The following is a 26303-nucleotide window of genomic DNA, read 5'->3' as shown; positions in this document are numbered from 1 at the left end:
AGATGTAGTACTGGTTATGCACCTTCTTAGTCCAAAGGTAGCATGGCCACCTGACTGAATAATTGTTTGATGTGGGAATTATATTAACTGTTATGCCTGTGGTGTTATGTAAGAAGCTCATGTTTAAATGATTACCCACTAGCTTTTCAAGCCTATTTTTGTTACTGCTTTTCAGGGTAGCTCCTATTCCAACCCTCTGGTGGTGCTTGCTTGTTAGGGAAATCTGAAATGATGTACCTGTAAACTGAGTTGCTCGCTCCTGTCTTGCATCATTCATCCAGCTTTTTGGTTACCTACTGCCTTCTCAATCTCCGTATGATACGTTTGGTATCACTAATTCTTTGTTCATTTGTTTTAGCACCATGCTGAAAATATTTACATTGATGGCAGGAATCCAACTTGAATCTCATAGTCTCATTGCTTGATGATAATCCCTCCATAAATGAATACTGGGGCTCCTCAGGTAGCTGACCTGCAGTCTGTTATCTTGCTGTCTCTGTATGCTCTCTGCTTTTAAGTTCTGATTTGGTTTATGAAGTGCTGTTTGTAGGTCAGAGATGCACCAAAGTCTGTCTCTTTTTGAGCAGTATAATCATCAGATTTGACGTCTCTAAGAAAAATCACAAGTAAATTGGAAAGCAGCAGTTTTTCCTCAAGTATCATGTGCTGTTGTTTTTTTTCTGAAACACATTTAGTACGTTCTTAGCCAGGTAAGCTGTGTAACAAAAAGAGAAATAAGTGTAGTTGAGTGCTACTCTTCCTTAAGTGACTTGTAAAATTTTACTTTTTTTCCTTCAATCCTCATCATCAGTACTGAGTGAGCGCGTCTGATCAAAGCTGCTGAGTGAAGGAGCAGCCTAAAGCTCAGTGTTGTTGTTAGAAGCGAGCTGCCTGTGTCTGGATTTCATGTCTGATCATAAGAGGCACTGTTACGCTGATGGCCTTTCTGTCTACTGCTGATGTGACCGTGTGCTGAGATCATGCCTCTGCAAGTTCTTTCTGCTGGGTTTAACTTCCAAAGTTCTTACAGGGTGATGGCTGGGGAAGCAGAACTCTCACCTGTTTAAACTTCCATCGAGTCGCCTGATTCTGAAATCTGTGTATAGCATGATTGAGTTAAGGCCAACATCTGCACACTGCTTTGCCAGAAATCTCTCCTCTTCAGGATGAAGAGTCTTTCTCCTCCTGGTTTCTCAGTCTTACACACCTGAGCAGTCTGCCAGCTATCACACTGTTGTTTGCTGTTATGTGCCAGGCCTGGGTTTTTCACTGTTGAGAAGAGAGGACATCTGTGTTCTGGTTTCCTCTTTAGAAAGTGTCATATGGGAGTCTTGAGCAATGCACCAAATTCGTATCCTGGAAGCTGATGTGAGACAAAGTTAGAAGTGTCTGTCACTACCAGAGGTCAGCAGCTAGGTCCAGCTCTTCAGTGTAGGCAAAAAATTAGTGCAGTAGCATACAGTGTGTCTGAAATTAGTTGGTAGGAGGAAAAAAATTAAGGGGAAGTCTTCGCAAGACTGTCTCCTTTGAACCATCCAGCTACTTTAAAAGGAAGATGGTCACTGTTCCTTTTTACTGTCTGTGCTCCAGATTCATCTTCCCCTTGAGCAGCAGTCTGCCGTATGCTTTGCTGTGCATTGAGGTGCTTGAGTTTCTGTGGGTTAAATAAGCTTTACACTTGTGTAAGTTTTTCAGAGATGGTTCAGACTTGTTATGTGCAGGTCAGGGATAAAAAGCAAAAATGGAGAGGGGTTTTGGAGCTCGTTGTTCCATCCTTGTGTCTGGTCTTGCAACAAGCCATCCTTAATGAATGGAGAATTTAACAGGCAAGGAACCATTCTCTGAGGGATCGTATAGCTTGAGCAGGGATGTGCTGTGGTTTGCCTTTCTTTGTGGCTTGCTCAGCCTTCCTTTTGATGAGTAGCCACTAAAAATGATCCATCTTGCATAACAGTGTCTTCTCAAAGCTTTCTATTCAGAGTTCCCTTAAAGCACCATTCTCTGCTCTGGGGCTGTTCATGAGGCACAGCTATGTCATATGTTTCTGTGAAGTGATTCATTACTTGCAGTGGAAGTGGCAGCTAAATGCTTCCAGCTCTACTGATTTTAATTTGAAATGATTACTCTCTCTGGCCTTATGCAAGTTCCTGTGCAGTTGTTTGGTGGCAATGTTCAGCAAGCAAGTGTATAGTTAAAATGCTTTTGTTCTTGGAACAAAAATGAAGTGGTGTTCTGCGCATGAAGACTGTTAAACAGTACATCATTATCTCCTGCTATATGTTGCTTTGGTTTAGCATTTTATTAACTTAACGATGTAATCAAACGTAGCCCTGCTGATCTGGGTGCACCAAATCACAGCTGAGAGAAAAATCACTCCCCAGCAAAGGCACAGGACTGACTATTGAGGCTTCCAGCAGTAAGGAGGAGGCTGACTTCTGTAGGTGGCTGTGAGGTTGAAGGTCACTGGACTCCTTGGGGGTGACAGGAAGTAAAAGCAATAATAACGTGTGATAGGTTCGTGGTTCATGGAGGCTCATGGATGAAGTTCCTGAAATCTAGTGAGGAGGCAGCCACTGTGATCTGCTTGTGAATGAACTGGGTTATTTGGGATCTTGTTAGCTGAATTGAAATGTCACTGCGATAAGATTAATTGTATGGTGTTGACTAAAATAGGAGATAAAAGGCAAGCTCAAACCTTTCTGCAGCAAGGATGTGGTTGACTCGAGTGAAATTAGCAGGCTCTTTTCTGGGTAAGTTCTGTGTTTTCTAGAAGTCACCGCAGTGAGCAGGGTTAGGAGATCACAGCAGCGTTTGCACTGTTCAGTTACAGGCTCAGTTTCCTAAAGCTGAGCAGAGTAAAGCTGCTTTCTGTCTTGTAGGGTTCATGAAGAGAGGTCAGAGAAATGAGAAAAGATGTGAGCAGCAGTGTCAGAACTGTCCACCTCCTTGCATCCGTGCACGGCTCCTCTGCCAGATTTCATGGTAGTGCTGATTTAAGAAATGATCAAACCCTGTTTCTACCTCAAGCTGCTTATGAAGCTCTGAAGGAGTTTGTGTGGGAGGATGAATAAATGTTTGTGTAGCCGTGCAGAGAACCAGGTCAGGGCAGTCCTCTGAGTTAAAACTAACCTGTGGAGACAAGGAAGTCCTCGTGCAGATGTCTGTCCCAGTTCAGTTTGCTCTGTGGCCATAATGGAAAAGAGGGGAGGACATGGGAACAGAAGAAGTGTTGTAGTTATCCACAGCATAGGATAGGCTAAACAGACTGAAATAAGCACTAATGTTCACAGTGTTCTCTAGTTAAGAATTTGCCTATCTAGTAACTTACCTTCATCTTCTGGAAAATAATGCCTTAATATGTCTTGCACATCTTTTAAAACCTGACTTGTTTTTCTTCTATTTTTTTAAATTTTGTTCAATCTTATTTTCCTAGATGATGGGCACTGCATCTTAAACAAGAGCAGAAGACTGAAGCCCATTCTGGGGCAGAATGAGTTTAAAAGATGCGGACAGCGCAGTTTGCCAGACAAAAGCTGCCTATAATCTTCATGTTTACCCCCAGCTCTCAACAGAAAGTGCTCCCTGCTGCAAAGTGACAGCAACTAAGGACACCACGTCTTCAGATGTCATCAAGGATGTGGTTAATATCTTAAACTTGGACGTCTCAAAAAATTATGTGCTTGTGGAGGTGAAAGAAACAGGTGGTGAAGAATGGGTACTTGATACAAATGATTCTCCTGTTCATAGGGTTTTACTTTGGCCTCGTCGTGCTCAGGATGAGCATCCTCAAAAGGATGGATACTACTTTCTTTTGCAAGAAAGAAACACTGATGGGACCATCAAATATGCCCAGATGCAACTGCTATCCAAGGAGACGGATGCTCGACGGTTGGTTGAAAGAGGTTTTCTTCCATGGCAGCAGGAGGACTTTGATGACTTGTGCAATATTCCCAACTTAACAGAGAAAACACTTCTAGAGAATCTCAAATGCCGCTTTCTAAAACACAAAATTTATACTTATGCAGGAAGTATTCTGATTGCAATTAACCCCTTCAAGTTCTTGCCCATTTATAATCCTAAGTATGTCAAGTTGTATGAGAATCATCAACTCGGGAAGTTGGAGCCTCATATTTTTGCCATTGCTGATGTGGCTTATCACACAATGCTTAAAAAGCATGTTAATCAGTGCATAGTTATATCAGGTGAAAGTGGCTCTGGAAAAACACAAAGCACAAACTTCTTAATTCACTGCCTCACAGCACTGAGCCAGAAAGGGTACGCAAGTGGTGTGGAGAGAACTATTCTAGGAGCTGGACCAGTTCTGGAGGTAAACTGATACTAAAACTGCCTTCTGTCAAAATTGTTTTCTCAAACCTTCAAATAATGGCTGTTGAATGCTACCTTTGAGAGTCACCTACTTGGCCTGGGCTCTAAATATCTCTGGGTTGCATTGGTGTTTGGCCCTGTCGCTAGACTGCTTCTAATTGATTTTCCTTAAAACGTCCTGCTGTGCAGTTGACTTCCTGTTGCTTTTAATTTATATTTGACTTAACTTTCCGCCAGTAAACACTCACATTCCAGGACAGAGGTTACTTGTTGTCTCCCATCCTAGTTTTGATGGCAGCTGAATCAATCTGAAATAGTAAGTAAACCTTTTCATAGAAAGACTGCTCCACAGCTTAGTGTACCTTTGTGTCCTGCAGCATTCTCCTGGACTCGCTTATTGAGGGAATGATTTCCTTTCTAAAGGTGGTTGCTTTGAAAAAAGTAACACTGCTGGCTAGGGAGAAAGTGAGAGTCATTTTTGGCCTTTAGTTCCTACAGCGTTTCCAGTAGAAACCAAAAGTACCTATACGAGGTGAGGGGTGCACAAGCTGTGCTTTGGGGTAGGGTGAACTTCAACTCGTCCTGTAGATTTTGGTCTCCTTTTAGTTCTCCCATCTGAAAGGAAAAGCTGAAAGCTCTGATTAAAATCTTCAACATCGAGAAGATCGAACTGTTTGTTACAGTTTTTAGCTTTAGATATTTTCAAATGTAACAGCACTTTCCTTAAACGATTTTTTTTTTAACTTTTAGATAAAAGCTATGAATACTTTTAAGTTACCTCATTTATAAATAAGATTTGAAGGCTTTTGGTGGGGAATGAGGCACGTACAGCAGGGTTTTTCTGTTGGTTTTTTTGCCTTGCTTTCTGCTTCTTGAAAGCAGAAGTAAGGTTGAGGTTTGCTGGCTTCTGGAGTTCAAGTTTGCAGTTCTAAACAGAAAAACAGGAAGGGGTCACTGTGGAAAGCTCTGTTTGATCAGCTGATCTGTCTGCATTTGGTGCCGTTAACTGTTTGAGACACTGGTGTGTGGGACAGGACGCAGCTGTCCGAAACTGCATCGCAGCGCGCGTGCTGTGTGCCGTTTTGTCCATTGGATGAGAAGTGCCCGTGTCCTTAGATTCCTATTAAAACTGGTAACTTTGCACAGTCACAGGTAAATATTTTTAAGCCTGGGAATTTTCATGAGAAGATGTCTGTGATTTTTCCACAGTAAGTTTGGTTACTGCGAGTGCTGCAGCTTCTGCTGAAGATTTAGTCATGCATTTCTTGAGGAAAACATTCTGGCTAGAAGTATGATGACAATTTGAACAACAGTTAGCTTCCAATTGGGCAGATAGATTCTAACCCTGCTGTTGTGGTACATGTTGTCTGAAATGTCCGATTGCTGTGAAGCTCTCAGACAGAATTGTCACTCATCTTTGAGGGTATTTGTTAGGCACCAGCTAATCAGTGGAAACCTGTTCTTCCAAATACTGCAAAAGGAGAAGGATCTCTGACATAATTGCAGTGCATGTCAAAAATCTGCGGTAGGTTTAGATCCTGGAGAAGTAAATCAAATGATTCTACTTTTTTTCTTTTAGAGAAGTAAATCCAACCAGGCTGCAGAGCACGTTGAGAGGATGGTGGCGCTTCCAGATTTCTCAGGATGGACGTTCTCGTGCAATTCTAGATTATAAAAGGAATTTTAAAAATAAATAAAACTTGAGGGAAATCTTGATTTCAAGGAGGAACAGACAGAAGCTTGCTTTGCTTTGGGGAAGTTAAACTGCTGTGAAAACTTTGTATTATCCTTGGTCACTTTTAAATCATTTGGGTGACTCATTTGGGTTTTTACTTAGGGGAACTGAACTTGTACAAGGGAAATTTTCTTAAATGGGTGTTTCAGGGGAATTTTTGCATGATCAGTTTTGTAGTGTACCTGAAATATTTCAATGATATATTTTGAGTCCTCATGAACAGAGTGTCCACATTTGTAATATCCTCTACACTGAAATCTGCCTCCTTAAATTTACCGACGTAAAATCAGGTTGCATTTTGTGTCAGAACTTCCTCTTCTCAGTTTTTTTTTTCTGACAGCTAGGTAAAAAGTGTCTGTTTATGGGTTGACCTTTTCCCAAAGTTCAGGGAGTGAAGGCCAAACTGTCACAGGAGAGGTGAGCGATGTAACTTAGCTTAGAGGTGGATTTGAAATTGGATCCTCATTTATTTAATGAACTTGGAAATGTATTTCAGACCAAATCCTGCTCCTGTGGGGTTTAACTGATCTCTGTCCAAAGCTGTAATTATTTTGAAGCTAAACTCTGGCTAATATTCTGGCTCCTTGTTGTGTGATGTCTAGACTTTGAAAAATGGAGTTCCAGTTGTACAGTGAAAGGGAAGATGGCCTGGAATGTTGCTTAATATTACCTTCCCAACCTTATGGGAAATTAAATACATGAAACTGAGGCAGGGTAAGTAAACAAGATGCAAACAATTGCTGCAACATGCAGAAATGGAAGGAAAGCTGGTCACGGACTGTTCTGATCTTCAGGTGCTTCTTGCTCAACCTGGGCACCAGTGTGGGGTACTGAATCAAACCATTGCTTGCATATGGAATCTAAACAAGGTAGTTAAACCTTTCCACATGTACTGAGGAAGTTTACATGAAATCTGTATTATAGGGAAAAATGTCAGAAACCGTGTGTTTCAGATACAGAGTGCACAGTCTGAGGTTCTTTTTATGTAAACTATCCATCTCTGATGTAGCTCTGGTATGAGTGATGTACGGCACGAGGACCTGATGTGACCTGACAGATGTGAGCTGCTGTTGAATGGTGGGAAGTCAGATTTCCTCCTTCTCCAGGCTTTGTTTGTACTGGCTCTAGCACTTATCAGATTCTTCAAGGTAACTGAATTAGTAAAGCAGCAGAAAATTAAATGTGGGGATGGGATACTGTGGTGAGGGACATAGTAAGAAGGAGGCAGAGCTTCCTCTCTGGCAGCCAGGCTCCTCTCCTTTGCAGTGTATTGTCAGATTGTAACTGTTAGTGTCTTGGGTTTAGTTCAGAAGTTATTTTTGTAGCACACCAAGAATTTGGACAGAGGGGAAAACTGCAGTTGTTGTAACTTTTTGATGTATTATTTTGAAAAGCATCATCTACTTCCATTTGGATGTGTTCTTGAGGATTTCTGAACGTCACTGAACCGTTCCTTAGAAAGAATTAAGACTCAAATAAAATGAAGAGTCCCAAAAGAAGGATTCATTAAGTGGTTGGCTAAAGAATACAGTTTCAAACACAAATTAATTACTTAACAGAGCAGTCAGTGTTACTGGGGGGATTTTCTAGAGCTCAGCCAGTATACTGTAAAGTTTGTTACATGTTGTGTTCTACCATTCTATGGAAAACAGCTTAAATTTTGCTCCCAGCTCTGTGTTCTTTATTACTGTCCCACTGTGCGTGTGGCTCTGGTATGAGATGGGCTTCAGCTCTGTGCTGCTTCAGTTCTGCTTTTCGTTTGTATTTGCCATGGAAGTCTGCGTATATATTTAGTGGGTGTAGGCGATTCTATTTAAGGGAAAGTAGTTGTTTTCTGCATGTGTTTGTTTTAAGAATCATAATCGGAGGAGGAATGAACTTCCTTTTCCCATTGGGTTGGATGTTACAAGGCTGTTCCTGGAGAATGTGCTGCATACTTTGCCCTGCTGCACGCATCTCTCGGGAAACATCACCTCTTCCTTTACAAGCTGTCTGATGGGGATGGTCCCAGCTTCCCCAGCAGTTCGTACAGCTTGCAGGGTTGCAAACTGAAAACTGTAACTTCCATGCTGATGAGTGGGTACTTTGTGGCATAAGACCATTACTGCAAGGCTGAGTTCAACTCTGAAGGAGTCGTTTCCTCTTCCAGGCTGCGCAGTTTGATTCATCCGTCTCATCTGCTATGTTAGGGTGGCCTGTGCAGGGGTGGTTCTGCCAGGGGCTGGGGCAGCTTACATAGAAACTGATAGCTTTTTCAGATTTTGGCAATTCTTATGAAGGAATTAAATAAGGCTTTCAGTTCTGTTCCTGAGGTGGAGGAACATGCATGTGTTTGGGGGGTTCTTTTTATAGCAACAAAAAAGAGAATTCGTCTTTTTTCTGAATGCTGAAAAAGCTGTCGTTGCAGGAGTTCAGAATAGCAGGTTGCAGTTCATACCTCCTGCGTTTGGAGGTGAAAGGATGGGCTGGATGACTTCCTGATTCCTGGAATAGTGCATCCCCACTCGGATTCCCGCTGGCCTTGGCCTGCTATTTGCACTCACCTCTTTTTATATAGCTAGCATTTTGTGTTGGCGTGGTTTAGTTTTGGTTTTTCATTTTTATATGTCTCCTCGTGGATTCTCAGGGGAGAACAGTAAATAGCTTTGGTTAAACAAATGATTGCTTTAACTAAAATTGTATCTTGTCCATTCCCATCTTCTGAATTTGCTTTGTAAAGACATAGGGGCCTCTCTGGAGGTAAACCAGGGGTTGAGTTTGAGCTCTGTACAGAGCACCTGGCTGGAAACATCCCTGAAATGTGCTTTCTGTGACTGGTAGCCAGATAATGAGAGCTTAATTCTTACTTGTGATCTATTTTCTCTGTGACAAGGCTCTCTTAGATTGAAGATCTAAACTGCCAAATACTGAAATATTTGATGTTAAATTTTTGGGCTTTCCTAATTTTAGTAATGTCCATTTTTATGTAACAAACTCAGCAAAGTACATAGGAGAATATGGTAGCAGTGATTGGAGTTTAGGTCTGGAGTTCAAGGTTACAGAAAAAAAGGACCTCCTCCACAGAGTCTTGGCGTGTTCCTTATAAAGCTGGGAATGTTAAAGGCCTTTATGAGAAAACCATTCAGAAGATGAAAACTTTCCTAAAAACTGATGATATTAGATCAGCTTTTAAGAATTTGCTATATGCTTTGACCGCATACCAGACGTGTGAGATCATAAGAGCCTTTAGTTTTAAGCTGTATTCGTTGCTTGTGTGAGTAATCACTAAGAGAAGTTTTTCAGAAAGCCACTGGGGTTATGGGATTTCTTAACTCTATAATGCCAAAATATTTAATACTAAAATATATTTCTGTAGACAGAGCTAATCCAGGCGTTGGTTTCTGCAGTATTACTGGTAAAGTGGTGGTTATCCAGGTTATCCAGTGCTTAAGCTGGAGAACCTTTTCAAAAGATGTTCTTGTGAAATAAATTTGCAAATTCACTTCTGCAGCTTGGCAAAGAGGGATTTCTTAATAAAAGAGAAGCTGGGTGATGTGCTGAGAGCAGAGCTGAGCCTGGTGGGACGGCGTACAAAGCCAACAGCTACTGTGCTGCTGTTACTGGACTTCCACTTTTGGTCAGATGCTGTTCAGTAACTGTAAGGAGCTGACCAGGATTTTGTCCATACATTAATGTGCAGCTTCTGCGTCGTGTGCTCTGAAAGGAGGAACAGCAAGAAATCTGTAAGTGAAGTTGTTGGTTAGTATTTACCAAAGCTTATTGGTGACTCTGCTCAGTGATTTCTTTGACACATCTGAGTGGGACACTGTTTGTGTTACAGCATGTCCAGCATGGTCTGTGAGCATTGCTGGACAGAAATCCTCTCTCTTCAGAACCCACTGACTTCTCTAGCATTACAGCAGAGTCCATTCTCACCCTGCACAGGAATAGCTGGTGTAGCTTATTCTTTTAGGTGTAATAGTTGTCCAAAGAACTGTGCTAGTTCTCTTTGCTTATGAGAAGTTTTTCACTTGTTGCTGCGAGCCTGTAATCAGCCTGTTGGGGACAGTAATCAGCTGGCAGTAGAGCTGTAAGAGATCTTTGGGAGCCTGTTTCAGAAGCAGTGATGCTGGTATCATACTGCAGAGCAGCTCCAACTTGCTAAGGCAGTTTTTGTGTTCATTTGATCAGGTTTTAAAAGAAAAATAGAGACAGGGGGAGGATATGCAAAGAGTTTCAATGCACCAACTTGGCTGTCATGAGAGCAGCGCTCCCTGGGCAGGTACAGCATCGCTGGTAGCTGTATGCCAACAGCAGAGCTCTGCAGTGTGCGGTGCTCACGTGTCCATCGCCCTCCGGATGTGAGTCTGTGCAGGAAGAGGGACATTTTTGTGAAGTCATTCCACTCGTGTTCTATATTAGGAGGAACGGATTTCCTAATGGAGGCTTTCATTACTTGGAGCTTTAAGAGGAAATATCTGTGGAAGGAATGCTGGAAATATTCCACACTGAGTGATGTGTTTTTCTACATTTGATTTCTTCTTCATCTTCTGGACTACCTTCTGCATATTAAGAGGGGACAAGTTTCTGTTAACCTAAAGTCACATAGCTGAGTTGATGATATTAAGGATATTCCCAGTGCTAATTCTGCTGGGCCTTCAGATATAGTAGCTCATCTTTGCACTTTGTATGTGTGGCTCATGCAGAGGATAGTTTGTGTTATGGATATGCTAGCAAATATCAGAGGGCTGAAGTGTTAGAGAAGCATAGGCACACTGGTTAGAATTTGTGCCATGCTTTCCTCATACCTCGTAACAAAGCTGTGTTCTTCAGTGTTGCATAGCAGAGGTAATGGGCCCTTGGGTATGGCATGGTTCTGTAAGCCAGTTTTTGTTTGCCTGTTTTTGAATACACTGCTCTGAACACGAACAGATGAACTTTGTCAGTGGGATGTTCTGTTCTGCTCTCACTAACAGGGAAGTTGTATTCATTGAGGAAATTTTGTGTAGGAGCAGTGCTTTAGGGAACGAGGTACAGCTTGTGGCTTTTCTGTGGAAGAGTGGCAATTGCACTGCCTTCTCTGAGTTCGTGACTGTCAGGGACTGAGGTGGGTTTGAACTCTGTGATTACTTTTCCTGTACTCTTGAAAGTAACAACTTTGTTACTCTCCTTTGTCAGATTCCCAAATGATATTTCACAGGGCAAGTAATAAATGTGTCCAGATCTGTGAGGAACAGGGAATGCTTCCTCCAGCTCACTTTCTGGTATCCTTATGCTGCTGTTCCCATAACATTTTGTGTATTGCCAGCTAACATGAGGCTGAGCAATGAATTAGGAGTTAGTAATGCTGTGTCTTTGCCTATTTCATTTAATTGAAAATTACCTCACTTTGCTTTATTGCAGGCGTTTGGAAATGCAAAAACAGCACATAACAATAACTCCAGTCGTTTTGGAAAGTTCATTCAAGTCAATTACTTAGAGAATGGCGTTGTCCGAGGGTAAGTACAGTCTGAGATTCAGCTGGCATCAATCTGTGTGCTTCTAGGAATCTGGAGACTGTGGTGTATCCAAAACTGACTTATTCTCTGGCTTGCCACTGTGGAACAGGTTTTCAGATGCTATTAACCAAACTTATGTATGCTGGTGCAGAGCTCATTATTTGAAGTCCTGGCAGCTGCTCTCTGATGTTTATGAAGTTGTCTTTTTTTTCATTTATTTTTTTATTCTCCCCCTCATTCTTTTTTCCTGTCTTTGGACTCTTTAGGGCTGTTGTTGAAAAATACCTGCTTGAAAAATCTCGGCTTGTTTCTCAAGAAAAAGATGAAAGGTAAGAGATTAATTCAGTTAGTATGCTCATAATGAGAGTTTAAGTGCATTTTAAAGCATAGAATAAAGGAAAAATCAATACATTTTCATGACAGAGAAATGTATTTGACTCTCTTTATGTGTAGGAACTACCATGTCTTTTATTATTTGCTACTTGGAGTCAATGAAGAAGAGCGTAAAGAATTTCACCTTAAACAACCTGAAGATTATTCCTACCTCAATCAGGTAATCTGTACAATGGTTTACAAATGCGTTGATAATTGTTGTCTCTTTCTCATGTTGTGCTAAAGATCAAAGAAAGCAGACTGTAAGTGTATTCCTGTGATGTTTGGGCTGCTTTGCATTTAAGTAAGGGGCTTTTTTCCACAGTGTAACTTGAAAATTGAAGATGGGGAAGATCTCCGGCATGACTTTGAAAGATTGAAACAAGCAATGGAGATGGTTGGCTTTCTTTCAGCAACAAAAAAACAGTAAGTGGAACTTGTCAGCCTTTGTTATCAACATCTTGTTAATGTTTGCATTGTGGTAAAACGCGTGTGTTGGGAGCACATACAATTAAGCAGGAATCAAGGAGAGCTAAATATTTGTGAGTGCTTTTGGACAAATTCTTGCAACTGAGTTGGGTCTGTTAATCTGCTATAATGAACTTTCACTCGTAAGAAAAGTTCTTATAAGGTGAATTTTTCTTCCTTAGGATTTTTTCAGTGCTCTCAGCTATTCTTTATTTGGGCAACGTGACGTACAAGAAGAAAGCTACAGGCCGTGATGAAGGATTGGAAGTAGGACCTCCTGAAGTGCTGGACATTCTTTCCCAGCTTTTAAAAGTAGAGTATTACTTTCCAGCTCTAGTGTTTGGAACACCTGTTTGTTGTGCTTTACCTCGGCATTTTGCTTGGATACGTTGTGGCTCAGCATGCTGTGTCTCTGTGTTTTATGATGCCTCCATTATGTTCATTTTATGGGAGGTGGAAAGAATGAAAGTGGTGGAATTACTGGGATTAGAGATGGAATGTAGCCTGTAGCGTGAAGGTAGAATCTGTTTGACTTGCTAATCAGAGCTGAGCAGGAATAAATTTACTGGAGATGTGTGTTTTGCCACCATGGGGGGAGGAAATCTCAATGAATCCAAGCTGAGAATAATTTAGAGGAGTTGAAAAACTTGTGAAGCTGTTGATGTTTTCAACATCAACGCATTGATGTAAAACTTGTATCTGTTTTTAAACTGCTTGGCTTCTCTGAGGAAATAATCTCCACTGTCGCTATCACTGGCGAGTTGGAGGATGGCAGTAACTTTTGGTCTTGTTTGCTTTGAAGGTCAAACGTGAAATTCTAGTGGAAGTGCTGACAAAAAGAAAAACAGTGACTGCTAATGATAAGCTTATTTTGCCATATAGTCTCAGTGAGGTGAGTAAAACAATACTAATATAATTATTTTAATTAAATGAAGCTTAGTTCTTCTTGGCTACAAAAAAACCAGAAACCCCTAACGTAGTAAACTTTTATGTTTAGTGAGGGTTGTTAAGAACATGAGTAACAAAACAGGTCTGAGATAGAAATGCTTTTTTTGAAACAAAATGGTGAACTTTGTTTCGTCTTCAGGCCATAACAGCTCGTGATTCAATGGCAAAGTCCTTGTACAGTGCCCTGTTTGACTGGATTGTTCTGCGAATTAATCATGCTCTCCTTAATAAGAAGGACATGGAGGAATCTGTTACAGTAAGTTTCTCACAAAAGCAGTAGACAGCTGTGTATTTAGAGAGATCAGAGAGTACTATAAATGACATGTTCAGTATCTGGGATAAGCCTGGAGTCTTCTGCAGTCCCTAGTGATTTTCTTTGTGAGGTTTGCTTTTCTGTTTTCACCGTAGACATAGCTGCTAAATAATCAAAATCTCTGAACGATTATTCAGAAGTTATCAGTGTACACTTCATCTTTTGTGTTGGCTTGCTGTTGGGGGTTCAGCACTCTGACGGATTGCTTAACTAGATTTCCACTTGTTCTTCCTGCAGTGTTTGTCCATTGGTGTACTTGATATTTTTGGGTTTGAAGACTTTGAAACCAACAGTTTTGAGCAGTTCTGCATAAATTATGCAAATGAGCAGCTTCAGTATTACTTTAATCAGCATATTTTCAAATTGGAACAGGTAAGAAACCCGATTACAAACAAGTTGTTGTTTCAGTAACTCTTTCTTACAGAGGGCTTTGAGTACTGAAAGAGCTTTCAGATTGCATTTCTAGACTGAGAGCTGGTGGGTTTTTTTGCTTTAGCTTTGCACTTTTTCTGGTTTGTGCCAAATCATAATTCTCTGGTTGCTCTGCTGGAAGAACGAAGTCATTCTGTAATATGTGGTATTTTTTCAACAATATGTAGATAACTTCGAACAAGCATTTTAAGGAAAAGAAAATTACCAAACATACAGACTTCATATGTAAGCGTAGCGTTGAGATCTCTGTTTTATATCTTATGACAGAAGTCTCTATGCAGGCCAACTAGAGTAAATAGTTGCATTGTTTTCTTTTTCTAATACTGTTTCTCCAAATGAGTTCAGTTCTTGAATGCCCCATTTCCTGTATCTCTTACAGCACAGGGCCCTTGGGAGGGGGTGGGCAGAGGGGTCTCTATATCTTTTAAGAAAGGCTTTATTGTTTATGGCAAGTTGAATTTCAGTTCTGCAATGTGACATGCACACTGAGCAGTCTGTCATTAGTTTTAATTCTACCTACTTAAAAATAACCTATTTACATCGTGCTCATAGAGCAGCAAGAGGGTTGCTCTTTGTCTTTTGTTAAATGTAGAACTTATTTCAGTCAATTTTCTGTTGGTTATCTTCTTTGCACTAGTAGCTTGTTCAGCTCACTTCCGCAGTCTTTTACAGCAGTAAGAAAAGCTGATATTTTGCTTCCCTATTTCGATGGGAATTTTGTTCTGTAAAGCATTTGGTGCATTATCATTTCCGCAGAAGTGCTTCACATTTTCTTGTAAAAGCAATGAGAGCAACAGGTTCTGCTGTTGATACTGTATGAGGTGTCACTGCCTGTTTTGTAGCTTGCATGACTTCATGTGACAGTGCTATTTTGAGGTTCTGGATCATCATCATGTTAAATACTTGTCACTTTTTATAATACAAAAACTACGGGGAAAAAATTAAATTCCTCCAGTATCTCTATCCAGGGTTTTAAATGTAATGCTGTAGTTGTAATGTCTGACTCCAACTTTGTGGACTGCTGACCCCTGGAAAGGCATAGCAGGACAAGGAACATTCTTGTACTGTTGTGGTTTTTAAATACCCGTGCTGAGTGATTTCCCTAGGTAGACCTTTCATCTGAACAAACATGCCTGCTGTTCTGTTCTTGAATTTTTCCTTGTTCTGTTTCTGCTGCCTGAACTAATGAAGTCAATTTGCCATAGCTGTTCAAGAATGTCTTTTAAGCACTTAGGTCATGGTGCATTAAAGGTACACTGTACTGATGAGGGAATTCTCTTGAACTGCACAGGAGGAATATAAGAGCGAAGGGATCACTTGGCACGATATTGACTATACTGATAATGTGGCCTGCATTCACTTAATCAGCAAGAAGCCCACTGGTCTCTTCTATCTGTTGGATGAAGAAAGCAAGTAAGCAACAAATGTCTCTGGGAAATAAAAAATGTGGAAGGGAACAGAAATATAACTTGAAAGCAAACAAACAGGGAAACAAACACCTGAATGATGTGAGAAGCCAAGTGTCATGACTATGACCTACAGTTATTTGTTTCTGATGAGTCTAATATTCTAGTGATATAAATTGATGATAAAAATTAAATCTTGGCTTAAGCAGATTTGGAAACTTCCATTTTATGTTTTATGATGGAATTATGATTACAGTCAAGTGCATCTTTGTGAGCCATTGGAACAGTAAGAGACAAATGTGGTGAATAATTATTGTGGTACCAACTAAACTTGAGTGGTAAAGTGGGTGGAAGCATTGCTGGGCACTTCAAACCTCAGAATATTCAGGATACATGTGGAGCTGTTTGTTTGGATTTTTTTCCATCCAAAACTGAAGATTCAAACCAAATGTGTAAGAAACAACTAAAATTTAGTTATCTTAATATAATGCTTTCCACGAGGTCAATAAATGCTCTGCAGTCTGTTGTCTTGTGCTTCAGCATACATAACTGTATTTGAAGAAAAGCAGCTGACCCTTTCTGTTTTGTTTCCTAGTTTTCCACGTGCCACCAACCAAACTCTACTAGCAAAATTCAAACAGCAGCATGAGGAGAACAAGTTTTTTGTTGCAACCCCAGTAATGGAACCTGCTTTTATTATTCGACATTTTGCTGGGAAAGTTAAATACCAGATAAAAGTAGGTGACATGCTTGATGGCCACAGTAATAATAACAATAAAAATACTGAAAACAAACCCTACTTCCCTGACAGCTTTGTCAGGATGTAGAAAGTTTGCAGGGAATGGGTTGAATGGAATGTTTCATTGGATGTATTACTTGAAGATAACGCTCACAGTTACATTTATTTAGAATACTTTGAATAGTGATGAATATCTTGGGTCGAAACCCAGTGCTGCGTGGTGTCTGCACACCTGCTTTCCAAAGAGGTTCAGGTTCAGTGTTCCTGTTCTGCAGGATTTCAGAGAGAAAAACATGGATTACATGCGGCCAGACATCGTTGCTTTGCTGCGGAGCAGTGACAGCGCCTATGTTCGGGAGCTGATAGGGATGGACCCCGTCGCTGTGTTCCGCTGGGCTGTTCTGCGAGCGGCTGTTCAGGCCATGGCTGTCTTTGCAGAAGCCGGACGCCAGAGAGCTCAGAAGACTGCAGGTATGATGTGAGAAGACTTTCTGGAAATGCTTTCAAATGCTCTCAAACTGATAATGCTTGCTGGCAGAACAAGTTACTGCAAAACCTTTCAAAGGCAATCTTGATTTAGTACCAGAGACAAAGCTAACCTGTGAAAATGACTTAATTTGTACACAGCAGGGAGGTTGTCACTTTTTATCTGAGAACATTCAAACTTCCCCTCTAATTACGGCACTGTTGCCAGCAGTCTGGGCCAAGTTTGAAGTCCTATTATAAAAGCTTGGGAAGATAATACAAGTTCTAGTATGCATGGTTTTCTTATCACTGTTTTTGATCTTCAATGATCTTCTCAGATTGCCTTAAAGTTTCAAATGAGTATTCAAGATGAAACTTTGAAGATTAATTTTGAACAGCTTTACAGAACAGCTGCAGTTTACTTGGTAGCAGTTGGGCACATTTGAGCATTTGAGAAACTGTGTTCTAGCTTGAAATCCAGGCCCTTGGATAGATACATTGCTTGTTACTGTTGACAGGGTTTTTTGTCTGTTATGCTGCCATCTTTGCCAAAATTCAATCTCTTGATTATTTCTCACCAGGAGTGGTGCGCCAAGGCCCCAGAGTTCCCCTGGGAGAACTCCAGAGATCGAATGCGCCAGTAGAAAAAGTTTACCGGTGAGAAACACGTATCCTGTATCAGGATATGATCTGAATTGCTGAATCACATTTCACATATCAAACAGCAACTAGATTTTTCCACAAGAACGTTGGGTTTTATTTCTCCTGTCTTGTTTTGTTTGACTTTCCAAACTGTATCACAAAGGTACCCAACTTACTTTGTGTAAGACTCAATTGTACCGAATATTGGTGAGACAGCTTCAGTCCTATTTACTACAGGGTTTTTTTGAATTCTCCATCTGTGTTTTGTGTATGTTGCTTTTAGCACTGTGTGTTCTGCTACAGCCAGTCTGTCCTACTGAGGATTCGTAGGTGCACTCGTTTATTTCAATGTGTTATGATGTGATTAGGAGGTGGGGCAAGTCCTGCAGAAGTGGGCTCCACACATCACTCTATATAGGCATCTTTGCCTTTCTGTTGAATATTTAGGTTTTATACATGTTCCTTTTGCAGCCACTCAATGCTTGATTTCTCATTTGATTGTTCAGAGGATTTCGATATAAATGCTTTTGAAGACATCATTTCTTTTTATGAAAACAAGAAGTAAGTAGAAATAGGCCTGGGCTTAAAGGCCAGGGAGGCACATTCCTGGACAGTCTGACTTTCTGAGCATGCTTTGTATAAAACTGAAGCCATTAAATGTAATACACATCAAGTAATGACTTCATACTGCTTCATAATTACTTCATCCTGTGCAGTCTCTGTCATTTGTGGCAGCTAAGAATTAAAGATGCAATTCCATCTGGGTCATATTTAAATTTAACTGTTTCCTTGCGATGTTTTGAAACAGAATCTAGATACTCTAAAAATGTTCTGCAGTACCAGGGGAAACAAGCAACTATCTGTAAGAGGGTTGTTGCTGCCTCAATGAGCAGCTCAGCGTAGTGATAACATTTAACAGTCAGAAGTGACTCTTACACTTCTATTATTTTTGGTTTGTGCCTCTCTGGAGAGAAAAGAAGGTAAGTTCCGTGCCAAGACACCACGCTCCACAGGCATGGTGCATGCTTAAAATAATGGGATCTGCCATAAATTAGGGACCATCCCAGGCTTACTTTGAAAACTAAACTTACAAATAAATTTGAAGTGGAAATAAAAAAAATAATAAAAAAAAAAGTAATGAGATTTCAAATGTTCCTGTAATAGCTAGTTTCCACCTTGCTTATCTCATGAGTGTCTGCTTATGCAGCATCATTTTCATAGTGAAATTTATACACCAATATGTACTGCTTGATTACAGAAAAGCCTGTATCTATCAGAAAGGGCTACTTGGCTTAATAAGAAGGTCCTTTGCACGTGAACTGCATTTGGTTAAATTCTCCTCTCTGTACTCAGAATTGGTAGCTAACGAATTTAGACGAAAAGGTAGAATGAGAAAGAATGTGACTGGTTACTAAATTTTAAGGCACTAAAATTAGAAAGTGCTGATGACATCACAGTCATTGATGTTTAGGAAAAAGTAGTCTGGGATTGACCTGCTACTGTTTGGAGCACACTTGGTGATGGGATCTCTTATTTTTTAACTCCTGTTTTCTCCTTCATGCCCACGTGTCTTTGTTTGCCATCTTTGTTTTGCTGTGAATCATTTTAGAGACATGCATGAGCAAATCATCGCAAGTATAAAAGGACTTCCATGGCAGGGAGATGATCCCTGTAAGCTGCTTCGGTCACTCAGTCGACTCCAACACCGCTCCCACTTCATGTGAGTTCAGGTGCTCTAGGTATTGCTTTGAAGGTGCAACAATAACCAAGCACTTGTTCTAACCCATAAAATATGTACTTGTCCCAAGTTTGTGCTCTGCACAACCAAATAGCAGTTAAGAACCAAATATAAAAGTTACAGAGAATGCTTTGTTCCTTTGTGTAAGTTGACAGTTAAGCCCATTTGTCAAGTAAACTCAAGTATGTCATACAAGTTTGTTGTGAAACTGTTGATAATTCGACCTCTCACAAGTTAAACCTGATAGTTACCTGAAATTCAGGATGCCAGTGATATGTGTGTCCCTGGGTTAAGTCTCTTTGCCTGCGTGCAGCTGTCCATGTGTGAGAAAATCAGTCTGTGGCCTGTTGTATCAAACTAAATGTAAAGTAGTTGGCACGGAGTTGGAGCTTGCCTTGCATCAGGGAGTTAACGTGTCCTGGATTAGGAGGATTTGAACTACAGCTTTGCTTCTGACAGCTTCATGTTCCAGTTCAGTGTTTGTGGATGGGATTTATGCCTGAGATTTGTGTACTGCCTCAGGAAGTTCTGGGAATGATCTCAGAGGTATCAGAATTCACAGATCTAGTTCTTGGGTAGGTGGGGTTCCTCTGGGAATGGTTCAGTACTTTCACAGGGGTTCTGGTGCAAGCTGTGATAAATTCTGAATGAAGTATTTTCACTTGATACTGCCGGCATGTGCAGCATTCACTGACTGTAGCTAAATAAAATAACTTGCACAAAAACAGTCTGTAGTTTTTAATAACTTCAGAGACTTTTGACAGCCTCCAGTACCTACAGTTTATTTGAAAAGATGAAGTTAAAAACATGTTGCAAAGCAGTTTGCATTTCTTGCATTAATCACTTATATATGCTCCATGCATGAACGCATCCTGATGTTGCTGTGCTCGTTTTCTTCTGCCTTTCATCTTGCATCATAAATTGCACCATTTGTGGCTTGCTGAAGTACCCAAAATCACATCTGTGTTTTTCATAATTATCTTCAATATTTTAACAGGAAAAGTAGAGCTGTCAAACAAAAGCAGATCATTCCAAAGGTAAGGTTATTTGATAAACTTAAATTTCTCATTTGGGGTTTTTCACGTTGTGAATATTCATTTTGTTTGATGTTCTTTCATGATTTAGGGAAGTTGTATCATTTATCTCTAAATTTTCCATTTTGACAATGAGAAGTAAGGTGAACATTCACCTTTATAAGAAAATCTGAACAGGAAAAAAAAGTGGATTTTCATGTGTTTGATTGAACTAGAGAAGCCATAAATACATAAAGCCATTTTCTGATCAAGTCATGGAAGGCAAACACAGAAATTGCATAGTTCACCTTTTGTTCTTGGGATGGGGCAATGGGAGAGATTCGATCTTAAGTTGTTTTTCTCTGAAATAATATTCTTGAAGTGTAACATGTCACTGTATGTGAGGCTAAGCAGTTTCATTCAGCAGCAAGCTTCAGTCTTGCTTTTATGCAGGTAAATATTTCCACTGAAATTAAAGGACTTAGATTTTATGTTCATTGTGAAAACTTTCTTCTAGAACTTGCTGGATTCCAAATCTCTGAAGCTTATAGTAAGCATGACTCTACACGATCGAACTACAAAATCCCTCTTACACTTGCACAAGAAAAAGAAACCCCCTAGCATAAGCGCACAGTTCCAGGTAGGTGACTGATGCTGTACACACTTCTAGATGCACTCTCACCTCATGAGAGCAATCTCAGCTGAACTGATTAAAAAATAAAATGTTTTTTTATCTTGGAGTTTTTTTGAAGTAGGCTTTGTTCCTTTAATAAAGGTAGACTGCAGTTGGAGATTACCCTTGTGCTATGAAATGTGCTAGTTCTCTGTGCAGTCAGCCTCATTCTTGTGTGCATATCCAGTGCTACTGTAAAAGGATACGTAGCTCCACTTTGCATCATCCTAGAAAAGACTGAAAGCAAGAACAGGGCTCTGATGTGCAGGATGGAAGAATTATTCCATTATTCCTGCTGGATGAATTAGGATCTGTATAGCCTTCAGACCTGAAAGAACCTTATTTCTGAAGAAGTAGCTCTACTGCTGTCAAATACAACTCAAAATACTGATACCTAGAAAAATATCCAGCAGCACTTTTGCATTTCAGACTTCACTTAATAAATTACTGGAGACGCTGGGGAAAGCTGAGCCATTCTTCATCCGTTGTATCCGCTCCAACGCTGAGAAGGTAAGACTGCCTTAAGAACTGAGCTGATGAGAGTGCTGTAGATCAAAGTCTTCTGGCTCTGTAATATATCTCTCTCGACTTGTTCACTGTCATTCTGTATGAAGATGAAAGGTAGCCAGGATGTGCTTTTTTTTCTTTCTACTAAAGACTGTAGGACTCCTCAGGCAATTTTTAGCTGCTGACTTCTGATCTTTTTCAGAAAGAGATGCTGTTTGATGAAAACTTGGTGCTTCAGCAGTTAAGGTACACTGGCATGCTTGAAACTGTGCGAATCAGAAGATCTGGCTATAGTGCCAAGTATACATTCCAGGTATGTGAAAAGCTGGATGCGGATAATGCTTTTAAGAAGCATCTGCTGCTGTTGGAAAAACATGCATTATTTTAGCGTCTTTTGTGGCCCTGTATGAAGTTTATGACCACTTGAGATGGCTGCAGGAATTCATTAGGGTTTTGTCAGAGCTGCCTGCTGACAAGTTGTAGTGTAAACTTCTGTATGAGTCATCTGCCATTATGTTGTAGTTGGTGCACAAAGGAAAGCATTCGAAGAGCTGTGTTACAAGTGTAAACAGTCAGTGCTGCACGCTGCCTCTATATGATAATTTGCTTTCTGTAGAACACTTTATAGTTGTAAAGGTCACTTCTACATGATCTGTAACTTCAGTTGGGGGCTGCAGGCAGCTTATGTTTCACAATGGAGAAAAATACCTCAGTTTGGAGTGAGAAATAAGTACTTTCATATCCCTGCAGCTCAGATGTCTTAATTTTAGAAGTACAACTGAAACTCTGAACTTCTGATTTGGCTTCTAACCTTGATGTCTTGCTGTCTCTGCCTTCCACAGGAATTCATAGATCAGTTTCAGGTGCTACTTCCCAAAAATGCCAAAGCCTCTAAGGAAGACATTTTTGCTTATTTGAGTAAATTGAAATTGGATAAAAACAACTGTCAAATAGGAAAGACCAAGGTCAGTAAAACTTTCTGTCTTCCAAGAAGAAACACTCATATACACCATATTCAGTGCAGCTGATTTACAACTGTTGCTTCTTTCTCTGTGATGTATATTTTTAAATTACGATAGTCAGAAATAGTAAGTGTTGGTGCCAGTGTTGGTTGTAGGAAGACAGGTCAGCATCAGAAAACAACACAGTGCAGCACAATTCTGTATTGTAAGGGTGTTGCTTTGGAGAAATGGTTGCTATTGGTGTTTGTCCAAAAGGTCGATGTTCATTTTAGAATGGTTCTGTGATTTGAATACCATCTGCATGGATATGTTTTAAAATCCTCACACTGAAATTTGATTAATTACTTTTGGAAATGCTAATTGCTGTCAGCTGTGGAGATTTGCTTCAGTAAGTGGAGATATCTCCAGCGGGGACTGAACTGTTTGTTGATTAACCTTTTTTTAACTGAGCAGGTTTTTATGAAAGAGGCTGAGCGGCAAATACTACAGGATACACTACACAAAGAAGTGATCAGGAAAATCATTCTCCTTCAGAGCTGGCTCAGGATGGTTTTAGAAAGGAGACGCTTTCTCCGAACACGACAAGCAGCCATTGTTTTACAGGTATCTCTGAGAGCTGTTAATCTATTTTTCCTGAAAACAAGCAACCTTCCCCACAGAAATAACTCCCTGCCTTGGAGTGTTCCTCCCTCACTTCAGAAATTTCCCTTCTTAGGCTTGCTGGCGTTCCCGCTGTGTCAGGAGGGCCCTGCAAAGGAATAATGCTGCCATTTATATCCAGTCAGCATGGCGAAGATACAGGGAGCAAAAACGCTACCTTGAACACAAAAAGAGGATTTGTCTTGTGCAAGCCATGGTCAGAGGGTATCTTCAGCGTCAGAGGTAAAGGAAGAGGAGCGTTATGGCATGCAAACATGCATTTCAACTACTTAGCTACTTTAGTACATCTCCAGCTTTTAGTTCTCTGTGATAACTAACTTCATGAATGACCAGACAGTTCCATGTGGCCCTGCAGGCAGCATGAAGTGGCCAGTGGGGATTGGTTAAGCCCTTCGTGTTTGGACTTTATTCAGCTGAGCTGCTCTGATGCATGTCAGTGCTAATGACCAGTCCTCCATGCGGCCATATTGGGACTGTACATATATGTGTACTTAGTCTAAATAACAACAAAGACTCTGTGTTTAAACTGGTAGGTATCTTTCATGACCACTGTGCATTAAATACATTATTTTCTTCATAACAGATTTCAGAAAATGGTTATGGAAAAGCAGAAAGCTGAAGAAGAGCAGAGGAAAATGCAAGAAGCTCAAGACAGAGAGACTGATATGAGGAAGGATGAGGGCAATGAACCAACAACGGATCAATTGCCTGTGAAACACGAGTCAGAGCTGGATCAAGTTGTTGAGGGAAAAGATGAAGTTCCAACTGAGCAAGCTGAAAACCTGGGCTCATCTGAAAGGGCCGCGTTACCTCAGAAGAACGTGATAGAGGGCTCTGAGAAAGTGACGAGCAGCAGGGAGAAACGTGAATTTCGCCGGCAGAGGGGGCTGGAACATAATGAGCTACAGAATAAGCATGTCCAGTTTTCCTTTGAAGAAACAGCTTTACTGCGTCCTGAAGAGGCCCAGGAAAATGTTTCTGAGCCAAAAGAATCCACAGCACAAGATACTGTACTACAAAAAAGCAGTGAGAAAGAACAAAATGCAAATCATGGAAAGGCCATTTCAGATACACCACTGCTAAGTGAGATAAAAGAAGGTAGTTATATTCCTGAGCAACCACCTGCATTGGAAGTTGAAAGAGTAGATAAGGCTATTGATAGAGTGATGAAAGCAGAAGAGAGGCAAAGTAGCCAACTGAAAGTCAGCCAAAGCTGTCCTGAAAGGCCAACAAATCTTGCGCTGAATCTTGAAAACACGTTGTTTGCTACTGGAAACTTTCAAACTCCAGCTGAATGTTGGGGAGATAAAAACAAACGGCCTGTTCAGAAGGAAGCCAAGGATCTGGATAGTCCCACTTCTTCCCAGATCCAGAGATATGTGGATGACCCAGGAAAACTAAAGTATAAGAGAGAAAAATGGAAAGGAAAGAGACAGTCTGATGCTGGTCAGAATGATGTGCTGAGCCAGTCTTTGGATGGAAGAACACGTGCAGATCAGTCTCCTCAGGACCCCCTAGAGTAAGAACAGTTTCCTAATATCTTGAATTTTTCAGAAAAACCTGCCAGTAACGTTTCAGAATAGCTGGAGAGCTGCAGTACATCTGTCCATGGAGGAAAATAGAGTGATGAACAAGTGCTGCTTTTTTTTTGCCTTTTTGTCCTGTGCTCTGCAGTTGAGTCTGTACGAGTGAGAAGGACAAGAAGTCTGCCTGGACAAACTGAGAGAGAGAGTCAGGTTCAGTTAGTGTCTGGAGTTTATTTCTTGTCTGTAGCATCCATTAGAAACAAACTTTTAGGGACTGCAATCTGCAAGCACCACCCCTCTATTACATCTGGGTTTTTGGGTTTTTTTTTCTTCTCCAGTACTTTTTTTTTTTTTCTTTAACATTTCAAAGTGAGTGGCAAGAGTTTGAGGATTCTCTCTCAGATATCTGGGTTATTATGGGTTATTTAAAAGATGCCAAGTATTAACAGCCTACAGACTTCAATAAAGTGTGTATTCTAAAATTAATCTTGTAACATTGCAGAAAGAAGGGGACTTCATCTTCATTAAATGATCTCTCAGCACTGGCCCATGCTGCCACAAGTCAGGTACTTTGCTATTGTGCATATTTATATTTAGTTATCCTTGTTTATAAAGTTTGAAGACTTGTGAATAACTGGCTATAGTTCTGTATGTTTGAGTTCCTTTCTGTTGAAGTTTAGCTTTAAATCCAGGTAAAATAATTTCATTTGCAAATATTATACAATTAGAAAAGTAAATTTTAACAAGTGGATGCTTGATCATATAATTAAGTATACTTCAATGTCGGTTTAGTAAGCTAATCTCTATTATCTGAAGTGTTTTGTCTTGATGAGCTGATCTTTTTTACCATTGTAGTTTTTGGAAGTATGTTAAGAATCTCTTATGATCAATTTGTTGTTTTTTACTTCTCTCTTCTGTAGCAATCACCAGATACAATAGAAGAAGAAAAAGGCAACAAGAAGTACCTTTTGCAAAAGAAGTCCAGTGACCTCCCTACCTCTGATACAGTTGTTTCCATGCAGCCAGCAAGCCAGCAAATAGATGCCAAGTATGTATTCTTTGTGTGACTGGGGGCTCTGGTTTTAGAAAATGAGAAAAGGAGCCTTGGTACCCCCTTGGTTTTTGGATTGGACATCTTGAGAGCATGCATGACTGGAAAGACTTGTGTCGATCTCAGCTATGTGAGCGGTTGTGCTGCTGGTTGTTTTGGTCTTTGTGTTTGACACGAGTGATATTTGACCCTGCTGAGGAGCAGATTCTGTGTCTTGCATAACACATGCTTTTTGTTCTTTTTGACTTAAGAAACCATGCAGAGGCTCTGATCAAAGGTCTGTGTAGCGTACTGTCATCCTGACTTAGGAATGAGATTGCAAGGGAAAAGCTTAAGAACACAGTAGATGTATATTGCTTTTCCTCTGGCCAACTCCCCAGCTTTTGGCATTCTGCAGCTCAGGGACTTCCTGAGCCAGAAATGGTGTCTTGGAGATGAGATTTGTTGTCTCTATGTATGTTTAAAGTAGTGCTCTGGTAAGTATAAAGCCCAAATGTGCTTTCACACTGTCTTTCCTGCTGCCCAGTTTTTATGCAGGTTGAACAGACTAAATATCCACAGTATAAATTATTCCTACTGTGGATGTTAACTGTTGTATTATGAGCCTTTTCTTGTAAGAGAGTTAGGATGTGACAAACTTGCATCTGCTTTATGTTCAGGTCTGCTTTCAAAAGTCCTTTGCGTAGACTTTTGGGGAAAAAGCCAGACAAGAAAATTCCGAAGGAGTTTAATCCTGATGTGATTGATGAAGGCGATGGGCTCTCACTCACTTCGTGCCTCCTGTTTCCGGAAACGGGAGGAGCACAGAAAGTTTCAGAAGGTGAGTTTCTATGACTTGATCACCATCTTG

The 26303-nt window shown here is 40.5% G+C and overlaps 1 protein-coding gene across 1 annotated transcript in view; it reads left to right on the top strand.

The window, feature by feature from the left end:
• Positions 1–3490: 3490 nt before the first annotated feature.
• The window catches only part of MYO9B (myosin IXB), a gene marked incomplete at both ends in the record, with an annotated part of 30869 nt that continues 8056 nt past the window's right edge, over positions 3491–26303 (top strand). Inside the window, 26 exons of the mRNA XM_079546803.1 lie at positions 3491–4327; positions 11444–11538; positions 11805–11867; positions 11992–12091; positions 12236–12336; positions 12561–12690; positions 13181–13270; positions 13466–13582; positions 13877–14011; positions 15363–15484; positions 16073–16214; positions 16492–16687; positions 17263–17338; positions 17795–17884; positions 18933–19043; positions 20059–20098; positions 20592–20714; positions 21177–21257; positions 21457–21567; positions 22097–22219; positions 22670–22819; positions 22932–23098; positions 23460–24395; positions 24905–24968; positions 25323–25450; positions 26113–26273. Of these exons, the coding sequence (XP_079402929.1) occupies positions 3491–4327; positions 11444–11538; positions 11805–11867; positions 11992–12091; positions 12236–12336; positions 12561–12690; positions 13181–13270; positions 13466–13582; positions 13877–14011; positions 15363–15484; positions 16073–16214; positions 16492–16687; positions 17263–17338; positions 17795–17884; positions 18933–19043; positions 20059–20098; positions 20592–20714; positions 21177–21257; positions 21457–21567; positions 22097–22219; positions 22670–22819; positions 22932–23098; positions 23460–24395; positions 24905–24968; positions 25323–25450; positions 26113–26273 (4489 nt within the window). The remainder of the gene's footprint in view (positions 4328–11443; positions 11539–11804; positions 11868–11991; positions 12092–12235; positions 12337–12560; positions 12691–13180; positions 13271–13465; positions 13583–13876; positions 14012–15362; positions 15485–16072; positions 16215–16491; positions 16688–17262; positions 17339–17794; positions 17885–18932; positions 19044–20058; positions 20099–20591; positions 20715–21176; positions 21258–21456; positions 21568–22096; positions 22220–22669; positions 22820–22931; positions 23099–23459; positions 24396–24904; positions 24969–25322; positions 25451–26112; positions 26274–26303) is intronic.

This window comes from Tetrao urogallus (genome assembly GCF_951394365.1).
Source record: "Tetrao urogallus genome assembly, chromosome: 25".
Classification (NCBI taxonomy): domain Eukaryota; kingdom Metazoa; phylum Chordata; class Aves; order Galliformes; family Phasianidae; genus Tetrao; species Tetrao urogallus.
Note: the sequence above shows the minus strand (reverse complement) of the source record. Positions and strands in the feature narration are given on the sequence as shown.